The following is a 14,237-nucleotide window of genomic DNA, read 5'->3' on the forward strand; positions in this document are numbered from 1 at the left end:
AGTCAAGCAGTTCATTTTTCCACAGTGTGAATAATTTTCTGCGTGTTTCAAGCCTTTTGCATTCAGCATCTCTTCCACACTGCATGGAGAAGAGCTGTGTTCCACGAATCATGTGGTGTGACAAAACATGGGCATTTAAGGCTTGGAAGGAAATTCTTGCATTACAGCCAAACTTAGTAGAGATCTGTTTGGAAATTTTGCTTTATTGTGATAAGGTACAACAGAAAAAAATTTACTGTTGTTAAAAATCATCACTAGTATATGGAGGTTAATTTATATTAACAGTGCATGGCGAGTCCTGCTGCAGGTAGAGGCTAAAAGGCTTATTTCAGAATTAAAGGAAACAAGATTTTACTGCAGTCTTTAGGTCAGTGAGGACTATCTGAAGTTTTAGTAGATCAAGAAGCTGCACACATTAAAGGAGAGAAAGGGAGAGTAGAAGTCAGCTGACAGCTGTGGATGAGCCAGAGGCAGTCTGTTTTGAAATCCCTGCAGTAAGTCCACTTGCAGTTGTCATGTTACCTGTATTCAGTCATTTGAGTGTACAGAGCAATATAATTTTTCTTTCATTTCCTTTAGAGCTCTACATTTGTATCGATTTCACAAAACATTGCATTTCAAGCGCTTTTTCTAATCTGTTTTTCCCTTCCTCCTATGCTTTTTGCACTTTGTCACGTTTGTTTCATGGATTTGTGTGGTTAAAGTCTAAATTCTACGTACTTACCTACATCAGATAAAGGTTTAAAATAGCAGAGAAAAATAAATGCATGATTTTCCTTGCTTTGGATACTTTCGATTTTCTGTCAAGTAGTGATTTTCACATTTAGAGTCTCTTTAACAGTATGTTTACAAAGATACAAAATGTATATCATGTATCTATCTGTTCACAAATATACAAGCTAAAAAAAAAACCCCAGAAAGTAAAATAACTGAAACATACTTGTAAATTATGATGTTTAGTTAAATTTATAGAAAGTATTGCACAATTATACTCCTCTGATGGAGTGTGCGATTAAAGAATTGCATACAGTATCATATTGTATAATTTTTTGTGTAGCTTCAAGCTAGAATATGCAAGTCATATCCTTTTCTTTCCAACTTTAAATTCTAGACTCTGTATAAGACACAAGTTCGAGAACTTAAAGAAGAATGTGAGGAAAAGACCAAACTTTGTAAAGAAATGCCGCAAAAGATACAAGAGTTACAGGATGAGAGGTAGGTTTTACTAGTTGTACTACTAATAAATTAAAGATTAGGATGTCATTTTGTTCTGTTCTTCTTCCTGCCCCTTCCCCCGCAACCTGCCATTTTTAAAGTTAATAATATATGTCAATTTGCAGAGATTCCTTGGCTGCTCAGCTAGAGATTACTTTGACAAAAGCAGATTCAGAACAACTTGCACGTTCCATTGCTGAAGAACAGTACTCTGATTTGGAAAAAGAGAAGATTATGAAAGAGCTGGAGATTAAAGAGATGATGGCTAGGCATAAACAGGAACTTACTGAGAAAGATGCCACCATAGCCTCTGTGAGTAATATGAATTGTAATCTTGGTGAAGGTTTACATGAGCTTGAGTTTTATTTGCAGTTTGAGTTATCCATTGTTATTTAGCATAATTAGAGGTAAATGATATACAAGTATATCTGATGTTTAAAAATATTTATTTCCCGTGATTTTTTTTTTTTCTAAATAGCTTATGTTTCTTTCACGCATCTCTCTAATCATTCTTTCTTCTGTGCTCCTGCCCCTCTTACAACTAGTCCCCTTATCCTTATCCTGGTTTCACTCTGAATCATTTCCTTCTGTCCTGTAATGCTTTCATATGCCAAATGAGTTTTGTTACATGGTGATGTGTACTTCTTGTTTTGTAGTTGGAGGAAGCAAATAGGACACTAACTAGTGATGTAGCTAATCTTGCTAATGAGAAAGAAGAACTAAACAATAAACTGAAGGAAGTACAAGAGCGTATGTATTCTCTGAACCAAATGTAATTTAATATGAAACCAGTTTTGTTCTTTAATAGTAGTGATTTCTTCTGTAATGAGCTTTCATAAAATTTTTTAAATTATCTTGCTACAGAAATTACAAAACTAAAAGAAGAAGAAGCAAATGTAGGAAATATTAAAGCACAATTTGAGAAACAGTTGTTGAATGAAAGAACATTGAAAACCCAGGTAAGCAAATGTCTAAAGGAATGAAGAGATAGTGTTCATGAATCAAATAATTTTTCATAGAAGACTTTCCATGGTAATCTATTTACATGTACCATTAAAGCTTTATTCTTTTTTGCCTCTGAAACAAAACATACTGGTTTTTTGGGGGTTCTTTTTAAATTTTATTTTTTTTTTCTACGGAGTCGACTTTCAGTTTAGCAAAATTGCATCTTCATGATTAGGATAGATAGAGGAACCTAAGCTAGATGCAGTCCAGCAAAACTCTTCAGTCAAATGAATTAATATTTTACTGTTTTCCATCTTGGCTTATATTCCTCTGTCAGTTCCATAAACCAGTATATTTCTGCTTTTAGTCTAGATTGTTTTTTAGCACCAAGTGGCATTTTAATCCAAAAATATATTTTGGGGCTAGATACTGAAAATGGAAAGGAATATTCAAATGAGTAAAGTGTTCACAGCTAATGCTTACTTAAAGTGAAAATGACATCATTACCTTCTTTTCAATTTTGAGCAATACATTGAATTAAAGCAACTTTATAGTACTTTATTGCAGAGGTCTTAACTTACAGTTAGATTAAAAGTGTCTGGTCATGGATAGGAGAGAAGACTTTCTTTCTTCATGATATAACTGTGGATTTGTTAATGTGGATTTGTCTTTTTTTTTAATTTTCCATGGGAAGGCTGTGAATAAATTGGCTGAGATCATGAATCGAAAGGGTCCAGTCAAACGTGGAGCTGACACTGACGTGCGGCGGAAGGAAAAAGAAAATAGGAAACTGCATATGGAACTGAAGTCTGAACGAGAAAAATTAACCCAAATGATGATCAAATATCAGAAGGAAATCAATGAAATGCAAGCAGTAAGATCCTTTTGCAAATAGAAACATTGATAGCATTTTCTGTAATTCTCATTGAATTGATACAAGCTTTAAGGTAGTGTATACAGTTGCTATTCCTGAATTTCCCATGACCAAAAGAAATATGCAGTATATGTATTCAGATCGACTGCAAAGTCTGTGTAATTTTCTACTTATGTTTTCTCTGAATAACTGAGTATTGGGATAATAGGAAATCTTGTCATTTATCCTTACAGCAAATAGCAGAAGAGAGTCAGATACGGATTGAACTCCAGATGACTCTGGACAGCAAAGACAGTGACATTGAACAGCTTCGTTCACAGCTGCAGTCATTGCACATCGGTCTGGACAGCAGCAGCATAGGCAGTGGACCTGGAGATGCTGAGGCAGATGATGGATTCCCTGGTATGTTAATTTTTATTAATATTTCTACATTAATTGGGTTTATATCCATGTTTTACCATAGAAGCTGAAGTATTAAATTAATATTCTGATGATTCTGTAGCTTTTCATCCTCCTGTGTTTCTATGGTACTATCAGCACTTTGGTAATGATCACTATCCACCTACTAACTAAATCTGTTTGTAATCATACTTCACCTTACATTTATTTAAAGAACTTACTTTAAAAAATTCTATTGTACCCCATTAAAACTAAATGGTTTTTTTCACTTTATTGTGGTGGTTACTTTGCAATTACTGTGTTATGTGATGAAATGTAAAACTAATACTCTCTTCTTAGAGGTTCTATTTTGACTTATTTTCTACCTTTTTCCTCCTTTATGCTTGATGTTTAGTCCATATCACTCAATCCCACACTATGGAATCCATGTCCTTTACCTACCAGCACTCTTCTACCTCTGTCAGTATTGCCACTAAGCCTTCCAGTTCTCGCATGCTTCTCGATTCTGATTCTGACTCAGAGGAAGAACCTTTGTCTTGTTCCCACAGCCCTACAGAAGTTGATAGCACAGGTGACATCCCTGAGAACTGTTTGGTTTTGTTCTTACTGTGTCCTTTTCTCTGTTTCAAAACTAACACTATTAATACATTATTTAAAAAAAAAAAAAAAAAAAAGAGCATAAGAGCATATCTGTCAGTAAACACACTGCAGTGGAAGTAAGCATTGCCATCAAAGACATGAAAAAGTTTACATGAACAAATAATTGGCCTGTTTTCTCTAAACGTTTATAGATGCTTGCTACCATTTATAAACCCACCATTTTTATTAAAGCATTGAATGAATGAGCCTTGTGGCCTTGTTTTCAAGGTAACCTCTATCCAGTATCTGCAGCTATTTATATGACCCTAAGATACTGGATACCAAAAAGTCAAATCTTTGTGTTTAAGTGAAGTGTGGAGATACCTTAACTCCTCACCACCTAAATTTACATTATTTGTTCCCAGAAATCCAGTCTTCTGAATATTACATTTGTCTTAATTTGAATCTTATATTTGATTCTTGTATGGTAAGACAAGCAAAATTTATTCATTTTTTCAGATACATAAAGCATATCGTGAAATGATATGACTGGTAAAACAGAGCTTTGTTTTACTAATTCTATATTCATTTTATATGCACATACACTGTTGAACAAAACTTACGTTTAATGTTAACGTCAGAGCCAGGTTTTTCACTTACATTTAAATTTCTGTATTTCACTTGAGGTTCCTTTTGAAGTGTGAATACATTTTCACTGAAGGCAAAACTTGTTTGGGGATATTGACATTACTTCATCAAACTAGTGTAAAGAATAATGCATTTCGTCTGGGTTTTGCTGTGAGATTTCTAATAAAAGAATCATTCATACGTAATTTTTTCCTTGTTAGCTGCTGTTGTGGTATCTGCATGGTTTTGTTTTTTTCTAAATAAAAATCATATCTAAGCTAGGACTTTTTGCTGACATAATTACAGCAGATTTGAGGTATGGTCATTGAGTTGTGTTGTCTTTTCCCCTCCTATTGCTTATAAGCATGTACTGTGAATATTTTGGAATATTCTGCCCTTTCTCTGATCTGTTAGTAAAGAATGGACACCAGAAATGAAGAAATGTAACCCGAAACGCTAATTTTGTCCAATTTCATGCGATAGTATTAGAGATCACCGAGAAAAATAGGAAATATATTAATGCTTCTTTTTTTTTTTCCCCCCACACCATTAGCAATACATGCTTCCTGGATCTGGGAAGGATTTTTTTTTTGCATCAGCATTATGATTGTATCGGGTGTAGTTGAAAGGAATAATTTAAAATGGTGGGCGTGAGACAAAATAGATGTTATAGAACTGCTTCATGTACTTGGTATGTACATTAAAATGTGACATCAACAGCAGTGCTTATATAGAATAAGCTTTGAAGACAGTGCATATCTGAATAAATACCTTGCTTCAAGAAGTCTCTCTAGACAAAATGAGAATTGTATGAACATCTAATAACTATTTGTTACACTGTGTTAAACACAGGCAGGAGCCTGCAAATGCTCTCTGGTAAGAAGGAAAATATCTTTTGCAATTTTGGAGCATGTTTATGCTCTTTCATGGTTTTGTTTGTTACTACATAAGGCTTCAGTATTTGTGACTTGGAGGTTTCTCAGCAGCAGTAGAGGTTATCTGCTAGGGTGGGAAACTCATTAGAAGAATATTACTGCAATTGAGTAGTAGTTCTTAGTAAAACATAGGGGAAAGAAATGCTTATATTAAGTGCAGGTCCTAAAAAGAGGGTCAAAGGCTACGTGATAAAACATATTACCAAGCACTAGGAAAAGCGTGATCCTGCTTTGCTTTTGGTTATTACTGAAATGTGTATGTCACACAACTGCTGAGCTGTTAATACTGTTGGTAAATCTGATCTGACTAATGTGCCAGTGTAATATAAAATACTGCAAGTGTGTGAAAGGGCAGTTGAATTTAGGCAAGTATTAAGATTAGCCAAATAATACTTTTTTTTTTTGGATGGGAAAGCCTAGGAGATATAGGCAACATTAGAAAAAATGAAACATTTATGGAGGAAAAAATATGAGTTAAGATACTAAACTTCTGAAATTTTACCCAGCATATATATAGGTTATTTGTGGTGGTAGTTCGCCTTTTTTTCTCTTGAACTGAATGTTGTATGGTCTGTACTAATATCTTCAGATGCTCTTTGACAAGGTAAAGGTTGACAGACTTGTGCATTTTAAGTCTTGAAGAAATTACTAAAGGGCATGTGTGTGCTATAATTGCAAGTTTGCTCTTCCCCTTCTTCCTCATGTCTACTACTTTTTTGTGATTGCCTTGTTGGTTATTGGATGTATTCAGGAATACATAATTTATTGTGATACGTTTTGCAAGACCTTGTAGTTTTAAATAGTTCATATACTCATGTTTGCTCTGTGGTTTTATTATTGATCTTTGATAACTTTAAAAGTGGACAGTAATCTCAAGAATAAAAAAGTTTTGTGAATATGTTCTTTAATATATATCTCTTTTTCAGAATCAAGATTGGAAGGCTGGCTATCACTGCCTGTTAGAAATAACACAAAAAAATTTGGATGGGTTAAAAAGGTAAGAAAACCAGATTTATGATCTTGTTTCATGTGTAGTCTGGATTTTAACCTTACTGCAGGTTTTCAGTACTTTAATTTTTCTTTGATACATGTTCTCTCATTACTTAAATGTACGAAATATGTTAGCTGGTATAGCTACGTCTGAGGGGATCAGGTTTAGACAACTGTAATATGTTAAGACGCTTTGTCCAGTCAGAGGTGAGAACAGCCTTCAGGATCTTCAAATGTTTGTATATTCAGCCATAAGCATTCCTAGCAGTATCATGTAGCTGGAATTCAGCAGAGCCTGGAAGCAGCTGCCCTTGATTGATTCTTTATTGTATTTAAGAGATAAAACTAATACTCTTCTGCCTTGTGCAGCCTTCACTCATTTACTGATTTTCAGTAACCTCTTCAATGGGTCTTTGCCCAAAGAGTAACATACACGTTTTCATACCAGTTCACTTTACTGCTCAGTCAAACTGTTCATTCTGGACAAAATTCTGGAAGTAGGAGGTCTTCTAGGTAACAAGTTTTTTTATGAAAATTGCTAGCAGTGCTGGTAAGTATAACAGTGATCTTTGTAAGTATGATCCCTATTAGTTCTGAACTGCATGTGTAAAGTAGACATCATAAGATGACAATTACTCTCTCTACCTGTCCAAGTGAAAATTAAATAAGTAAAATAGAATTGAAAAGCTTTTATCTTACTTTCTTCTAGACTTTCATTTTTATTTCTTGATAGGTACTTAAATCTGTTAAATATCAATTAATCTGATAACATAAATTGATTTATCAGGTAATCAGAATTTTGTTTATTGGCAAGTCATGGAGTTAGCATATAGTACTACTATTGTCCATTTAGCCTCCATTTAATAAAATTGTAGAAAAATACTCCTGTGACATTTTTGACATCTGTAATGAGCTGGATTAAAATGTATATTTTTATCCTTTTCTATCTCCTAACAGTATGTAATTGTAAGCAGTAAGAAGATCCTGTTCTATGACAGTGAGCAAGATAAAGAACAATCTAATCCCTATATGGTATTAGATATAGAGTAAGTATTCTCATGTGAGATGCTTTCTTCCAGTTTGTCAGTGAACTTTGGAAAGACTTTGACAAAAGGCCTTTTGAGGTTCAGTCTGGGAGCACAGTGTCAAATGGGCTGTACTTTTCTAATTTGAACTACAGAGCTGGGACTTAGTGTCTGTTGTGATGAAGAATTGTGTTTGCTGTAAGCAGTGGGTGCAGCAGTAGTGTGCTGCTCAGTCTGACGCAGGGAGCTCTAGCTCTGTTGAGCTCTGATGTAACTAAACTGCTTCCACTAGCTCAGCTAGACTTATCTCATATACATGTTCTAGCAAAAAATGTTAAGAAAACTCTAGCAGAGTGGCTGTAATTTTCGTGTTTGTACATTGTCACTTAGAACATGCTTTTATAGGTGGGTGGTATAGTTAACGTATTTTCTTAATGAATTCAGAATGTGGATGTTCAGAGGTTAGAGCATGGGGAGAGGATTCTGCTAGAAAGCTACTGGCAATCCTTCAAGTCATATGATTTTTTTCACAAATAGAGCTGCATGCTTGTGACTGCTTTTTATTTAGGATTTTTGGAAGTTCATGTGTAGGATTGAAAGATAGGACTTTAATCAAGTGTTGAGAAATTTGTACTGACAAATCTTTAATGGCTCTAAGTCGTAATGTTGTATGTTTTATCCTAACTTATTCTGTTAATTTAAATTCATAATTTTGGTAACATTAATTTTCTTATTGAAATAATTTCCTATAGCAAACTCTTCCATGTCCGCCCAGTCACTCAGACTGATGTGTACAGAGCAGATTCCAAGGAAATTCCTAGGATATTCCAGGTATTCAGTAATAAATTAATATTTTCAGTGTAACAAATGTAGTATTTCACACATTGTCAAAAATACTTTCATAACTTTGTCTAATGAAATACTTACTAAAAAATTATCGGGGAAAAAATTGATTCCAGTGTAATTATTCAGTCTTTTGACTCAGAGATTTACATTTGTCATCTAGGAGTACTGAGATTCTTTTGCTTTGGTTCTAGATTCTATATGCTAATGAAGGAGAGAGCAAAAAGGAACAGGAATTTCTTGTGGAGCCCATGGGAGAGAAATCAAATTACATTTGTCACAAAGGACATGAGTTTATACCTACTCTTTATCACTTTCCAACCAATTGTGAAGCTTGTATGAAGCCACTGTGGCATATGTTTAAACCTCCTCCTGCTCTAGAATGTCGCCGTTGCCATATCAAATGTCACAAAGATCACATGGATAAAAAAGAAGAGATTATAGCACCTTGCAAAGGTAAACAGCAAGTATTTGAATATGCATATAGTCACAAGGTGTTCTCATAGATTCAGAGGATTCTAGTAATGGTGTGACACCTGCTAAACATAAACAGGTAGGTTTTTCTTAAATTAGTATGTAGCCATCAGAACCTTTCTAAGGGTGTCTACATGAGGATCAGCTCCCTGATGTAAGTTAATGGCACATGGCCAGTATAGGTACATACATGTTGTGTTGTAGAGCATGGTAGTTGTAAGGCTGCTCACACTGTGTGTTGTGCTGTATTGCTATGCAAAATGATAGTGTGAGTGCATGTTATGAAATAGATGACTTAGTGAATTTTGTTCGTTGTGACTCACATTACATAGTTTCTTGGGATCAGGCACACTTCTTTGTGTTACCCTTCCCTGATTTTCACCATGTGAGTGTGTGTCTTTCATAGTACTAAGTTGTTACCCTCGAAATCTAAGGAGGAGGGACTGTCAGCAGCCTGGAAACTTAGTTTTGCAAAATCTCGTTCACTTTGCCTTTGATTTCTCTGCTGATTTCTCTGTGTGTTGACTGTGAGAGTATGGTAATCTGACAACTAATTTTTGATGTGGGGACACGTTTAGAATAACAACAACATTCTTATTTAAAAAATTCTTATTGCAGTCTACTACGATATTTCAACGGCAAAGAATCTACTACTGTTAGCTAATTCTACAGAAGAACAGCAAAAATGGGTGAGCCGACTGGTGAAAAAAATACCCAAGAAGCCTCCAGCACCAGACCCCTTTGCTCGATCTTCTCCCAGAACTTCCATGAAGGTACAGCCAAACCAGTCCATCAGACGACCAAGTCGACAGCTTCCTCCAAACAAACCAAGGTGTGACACAAGAGCTGCTATTTAATTTATTGCTTTAAACATTTTACAACAATTAATGTTGTATATGTTAATAAGGATAATTGACCACAAATGTCAACTACTGACATGTGATCTAGCATGTCTTTTATAAACCTCAGTTAAGTTATAAGAAGAGCACTTATATTTGTTCCCTTGTTTAAAGGACCTTGTGTTACCTGTTAGTTAAGTCTACCATACTGATAGTCTATCCTATTGCTCTTACGTGTAATAGGTAGAACCTATAGCATCATCTGAGCCTAATAGTTCCTGTAAACTGGCAGCTGGCAGGGAAAATGGGGTTTAACTAGGCAAAGAGTCAGTGAGAAGGGTGTGAAAATTTCAAAAAAGAAAAGAAAAGAGAAAAAGGTTTGTTTTCAAGATGGCCACTACTGTACCTGATTTGAAATTGAGCAATGAAGTGAAGTGCTTGTGGTTCTAATGAACCTTGGAGAGAATTAGGTGCCTTCAAAAGGCAGTCCAGAAGGCCTTATATGTAGTAAAAGACTACATGTCTTTTCGTTTCTTTTTGCTTGATTTTGAGGTATGTGTGTTAATTCCTGACCTGCTCTAAGGTTAGACACCTGATTGTGGATTTGTATGTTAACATGTGTTTCATCTGACCAAATGTATGTATCTCTATGTCTGACTCCATTTACAGTTGATGTTTAGGAAGAGTTAGTTTCAGTATTCAGTCCTCCCAGTGTATGAACAACATGTTCTTGTACATCTACAGTGAAGAGCTACTTCAGATGACTCTCACTTTTGCATCTCTGCCCATGTGGGTTCCACAGCGTGGAGCCCATTGCTGAAGTGGTAGGCAGCTGTCTGAGCATCACTCATGCTTTTTGAAAGAGAGCAGGAAGGTGGGAGGGGGGGGTGGGGGGTGTCACCATTTGCTCAAGTAGCTGAGCACTCACCAGAGGGTGGGAGAATTTGCTTCAGTTACTTATTCAGCCTAGAAGGACTCATGCACATGTCTCACGATTCCTAAAAGAATAATTTTAACAAGTTGTTCTGATATGGGAAAAAAAAATGCGTAGGAAAACCAGTAATGTATTACTGGATCAGTTTTAAGGAGCAGAATCCTGTACTGCATTGTGGAAGTGAAAACATTCTACAGGTAGTGCTTATGTGATTGCACAGTATGGGATTTCTAGGTGTTTTTCACTTTGCCTTTTTCATCACCTAGAATACTAGCTAATACTTGGTTATATCAGTCCCCGGTTGCTGACAGCCTGTGAAAAGTTTGGTCTGAATTGTGTTGTTTGTTGCAGTATTCCAGCAGCAATGGCTTAACATTTCCCCCTGGAGAGATAATTTGGCAGTGGCTGGACAGTATTTATCTCCTTGTTTCTGTGGCCAGACTGCTACCACTATCTAAGCTGGCTGGTTGAAAACTGGATTGGGTGAGCCACCACAGTGGGGGGAATGCAGCGTAGTGTGCTCTTACTGTGATGCTGCAGTTACCACAAAACAGCCTCGTGCTACAAAGAGTTAGAGCTTAAAATGCTAGTATTTTAATGCGTGGAAATGCATAGTGAAACAACTCAAAGTAACTTAATTTCACTTCGCTCCTAACTCCATACAGTCTGATTTTTGGTGATTTATTTTACATATTTAAAAGAAAGTCAGACTTTATAATTTGAATTTTAAATTACTAGATTTTTTTTTTTTATCATAATCATGCAGGTAAAAAGTTTTTTAGTCACTGCTTTTTAGGGACTGATTATTGAAGAGTTTCTTTGCAAAAGTAGCCAAAATATTAATGATTGGATTGAAGCAGGAATCAAGGAAACATTCATGGGGGACAATTAGAATGCTTTTCTTCTGTGTAATGTTTACAGTCTACTTCAGTAGTGTTACTCTCTTTCTTACTGTTAACAAAGAACAGGTCTATTATAAATTATGATTCTTATTCCACAGCAATCCTTAGGTGTTCTGAAAATAATTTTTCTCCTTCTAATGCCTTTCTTTCAATCTTCATGACCTTTTTTATAAAATGCTTTCATAACACAGTATTTATTCTTACCATTCTTTTAAGTTGTGGTCCTGCTCCACCATGAATCAGTCTTGAATTTTTTTTTTTTCTATGTATATATTTTTCTATCTGTATGTTTTATAATGGTGGGAAAAGGAGGAGGATGAATATTTTTGTGTGTAAAACATTTTATTTTTGCAGTTAAACTTTCCAAGTGAGCTTTGCATATACACCTAGGAGATGGAAAAGTGTAGTTCTGTGAGGTCATGTCACCTATCACCTTACTAATGCAGCTCTGTCAAACCAGTGGAAGTTTGTATGGATTTAAATACTTTTAATTAGAAACCACATACTTATAAATTACTGTAATTGCTATGGCAAATTTATTTCTGACTTGTGCTTCTATGAGGCTTTTGTGCAAGGGCTTACCATATGGAATAATTAATTTTTTTGTTATGAACTTGGTGAAGAATGAAGATGCAGTTGCCAGTTAAATCTGGGAACTGGGTGGCTGGGGACAAGTTGGAGATAAGCCATCAGTGGACCCTGGCAGCAAATGCTGTCCCTACTAGGAATTTCACACAGTGATTGTTTCTCCAAGGTTTTCATGGCTGTTGTTCTTTGCGATGGTTTAAGAAAGGGCAAACCTGTTTTTGATACAGACCATACAATTTCTGCTTATCCATTCAGAAATCAACTTTAACATATTTCGATAGCCATAGCTCATATAGTAAGTGAATATTGAGCCTTTCAGGATATATCAGATTTAAAAGTGTAAAAACTTTTAAAACCTAAAAACCCTGAAACCTATTTTGTTTAAAGCATGCGATGAACTGTATTAAACACAGTAGCATGTTTTAGTTAAAACACACTGAACTTTTTTAGGATAAGATTTCTATCTCTGCCTCCTATGGTTGGCACGTAATCCTGATTTAAAATCCATTTTGCTTACTGGAGAGGTGACTAGACTGGGTTTCATTTCTTGTAGCTATAACAATTGAGGAGTTAGACTTAAGATATTTGTCTAAGATCCTTTGATAACAACAGAAAGAGATGAATGCTTCTAGACAATGATTCATCCCATCCCAAAATAAATGCCTAAAAGAGGTAAAATGACTCATTTACTGACAAGATTTGCCTCACCTGCTTTCTTTGTTCTATAGCGACCATAGAAGGAACGCAGACAGCAATGCATAGAGAACAAGTTGATATGTCCTCTTTTTTTGGCATTGCTTAGCTTTAAATAATGAGCTACAGGATAGCTGTATAGTGAAATCCCACTGTATTTGAGATATAGGAAAATCCTACTGTATTTGTTTGTAAATTCAGTTGATGCTCTTTTATTTGATGTTCTGTTCAGCAAAGTTACTTTATTGGAAAAATTGTTAGCCTTGTGTTACTGTCTGGAAAGGGATAGCGGGAGAGCATAAAACTGCACCTCAGTCAACCAGAACAGCAGCAAAACAGAAAGCAGCTAATTTTATGAAATGTACATGTTGGTCTTTTCTACTGAAATATTTTGGGGAAAAACTCAATATGGTAAGTGTTCTATACAACTGAATGATTGGTGAGATAAATTTTGAATTAATACAATATTCCTGGCTTACGTGAACACTTAACTGAATCTTCATATTCCATGATAGGCAAAGGAATGAACCCACCTTAATACAGTCTTTAATTGAAAGGTTTAGTGATGACAAATGGAATTTTGAAGTCTTTTATAGAAGCGTGACACACATTAAACATCAAACCCTCCTGTTGCAGATTACTTGATCTGGCATTTAAGGACTGGGATTGGTCATTTGATGATGTTGATGATATTGATGGTGATGATGATGACGATGTTTTTGATTTCTGAAGAAGTATAAGGGGTAAATCTAAATAGAGAGGAATGGATTTGTTTGCCTTTGAATACAGCATGCTATGTTGGATTTTGTTTCTCAAAGCCAAGAAAATACAAGATCTCATTTTAATATTTTAAACAGTAAAAATGAGATTCTGTTCATGATGTTGATGAATTTTTAGAGGAGTCATTTTCATTAAAATGAAGTTGTTGCCTTTGTCAGTGTTTTTGTTTTTCTAGTTTTAGATCTTTTTTCAAAATTCATGTCTGCCTGCCTGAAAAAAAAAATATTGCTGTTGTCAGAGTAGTTGGTCATCTACAGTGCTAATATTGCTAACCTTTGCATATAATTTTTGAATGCTAAAAGGGAGATTGTTGCAGTTGGATGTTTAGCTGAAATAGAATTGGTATTTACAAATACTTTTCATTTTTGAGCTTTTAATATAAACTGACTGTTCTATGGCTAGCAGACATGAAATCACCGGAGTTCTGCATTTTGCGTTTCTACATGTGTTAATGAAGTGAATTTGACTTGGCTTTCCTTTGCAGTGTTGTGCTTTTTTAACCATGCATTTGAAAACCACGTAAACAAATGGGCTTTGCAGCTTCTGTGACACAGTTTTCTTGACTGCTTTACAAAAGATACGGCCATTATATTGA

General features: G+C 35.2%; 1 protein-coding gene across 1 annotated transcript in view; it reads left to right on the plus strand.

Moving 5' to 3' along the window:
* The window catches only part of ROCK2 (Rho associated coiled-coil containing protein kinase 2), a 94,567-nt gene extending 80,960 nt beyond the window's left edge, over positions 1 to 13,607 (plus strand). Inside the window, 12 exon segments of the mRNA XM_074895632.1 lie at positions 1,112 to 1,215; positions 1,341 to 1,527; positions 1,872 to 1,965; positions 2,080 to 2,174; positions 2,855 to 3,034; positions 3,268 to 3,436; positions 6,501 to 6,571; positions 7,522 to 7,610; positions 8,342 to 8,420; positions 8,627 to 8,888; positions 9,525 to 9,738; positions 13,499 to 13,607. Of these exon segments, the coding sequence (XP_074751733.1) occupies positions 1,112 to 1,215; positions 1,341 to 1,527; positions 1,872 to 1,965; positions 2,080 to 2,174; positions 2,855 to 3,034; positions 3,268 to 3,436; positions 6,501 to 6,571; positions 7,522 to 7,610; positions 8,342 to 8,420; positions 8,627 to 8,888; positions 9,525 to 9,738; positions 13,499 to 13,592 (1,638 nt within the window). The 3' untranslated portion in view covers positions 13,593 to 13,607.
* The last annotated feature ends 630 nt before the right edge of the window (positions 13,608 to 14,237 follow it).

This window comes from Athene noctua, chromosome 1, assembly GCF_965140245.1.
Source record: "Athene noctua chromosome 1, bAthNoc1.hap1.1, whole genome shotgun sequence".
NCBI lineage: Eukaryota > Metazoa > Chordata > Aves > Strigiformes > Strigidae > Athene > Athene noctua.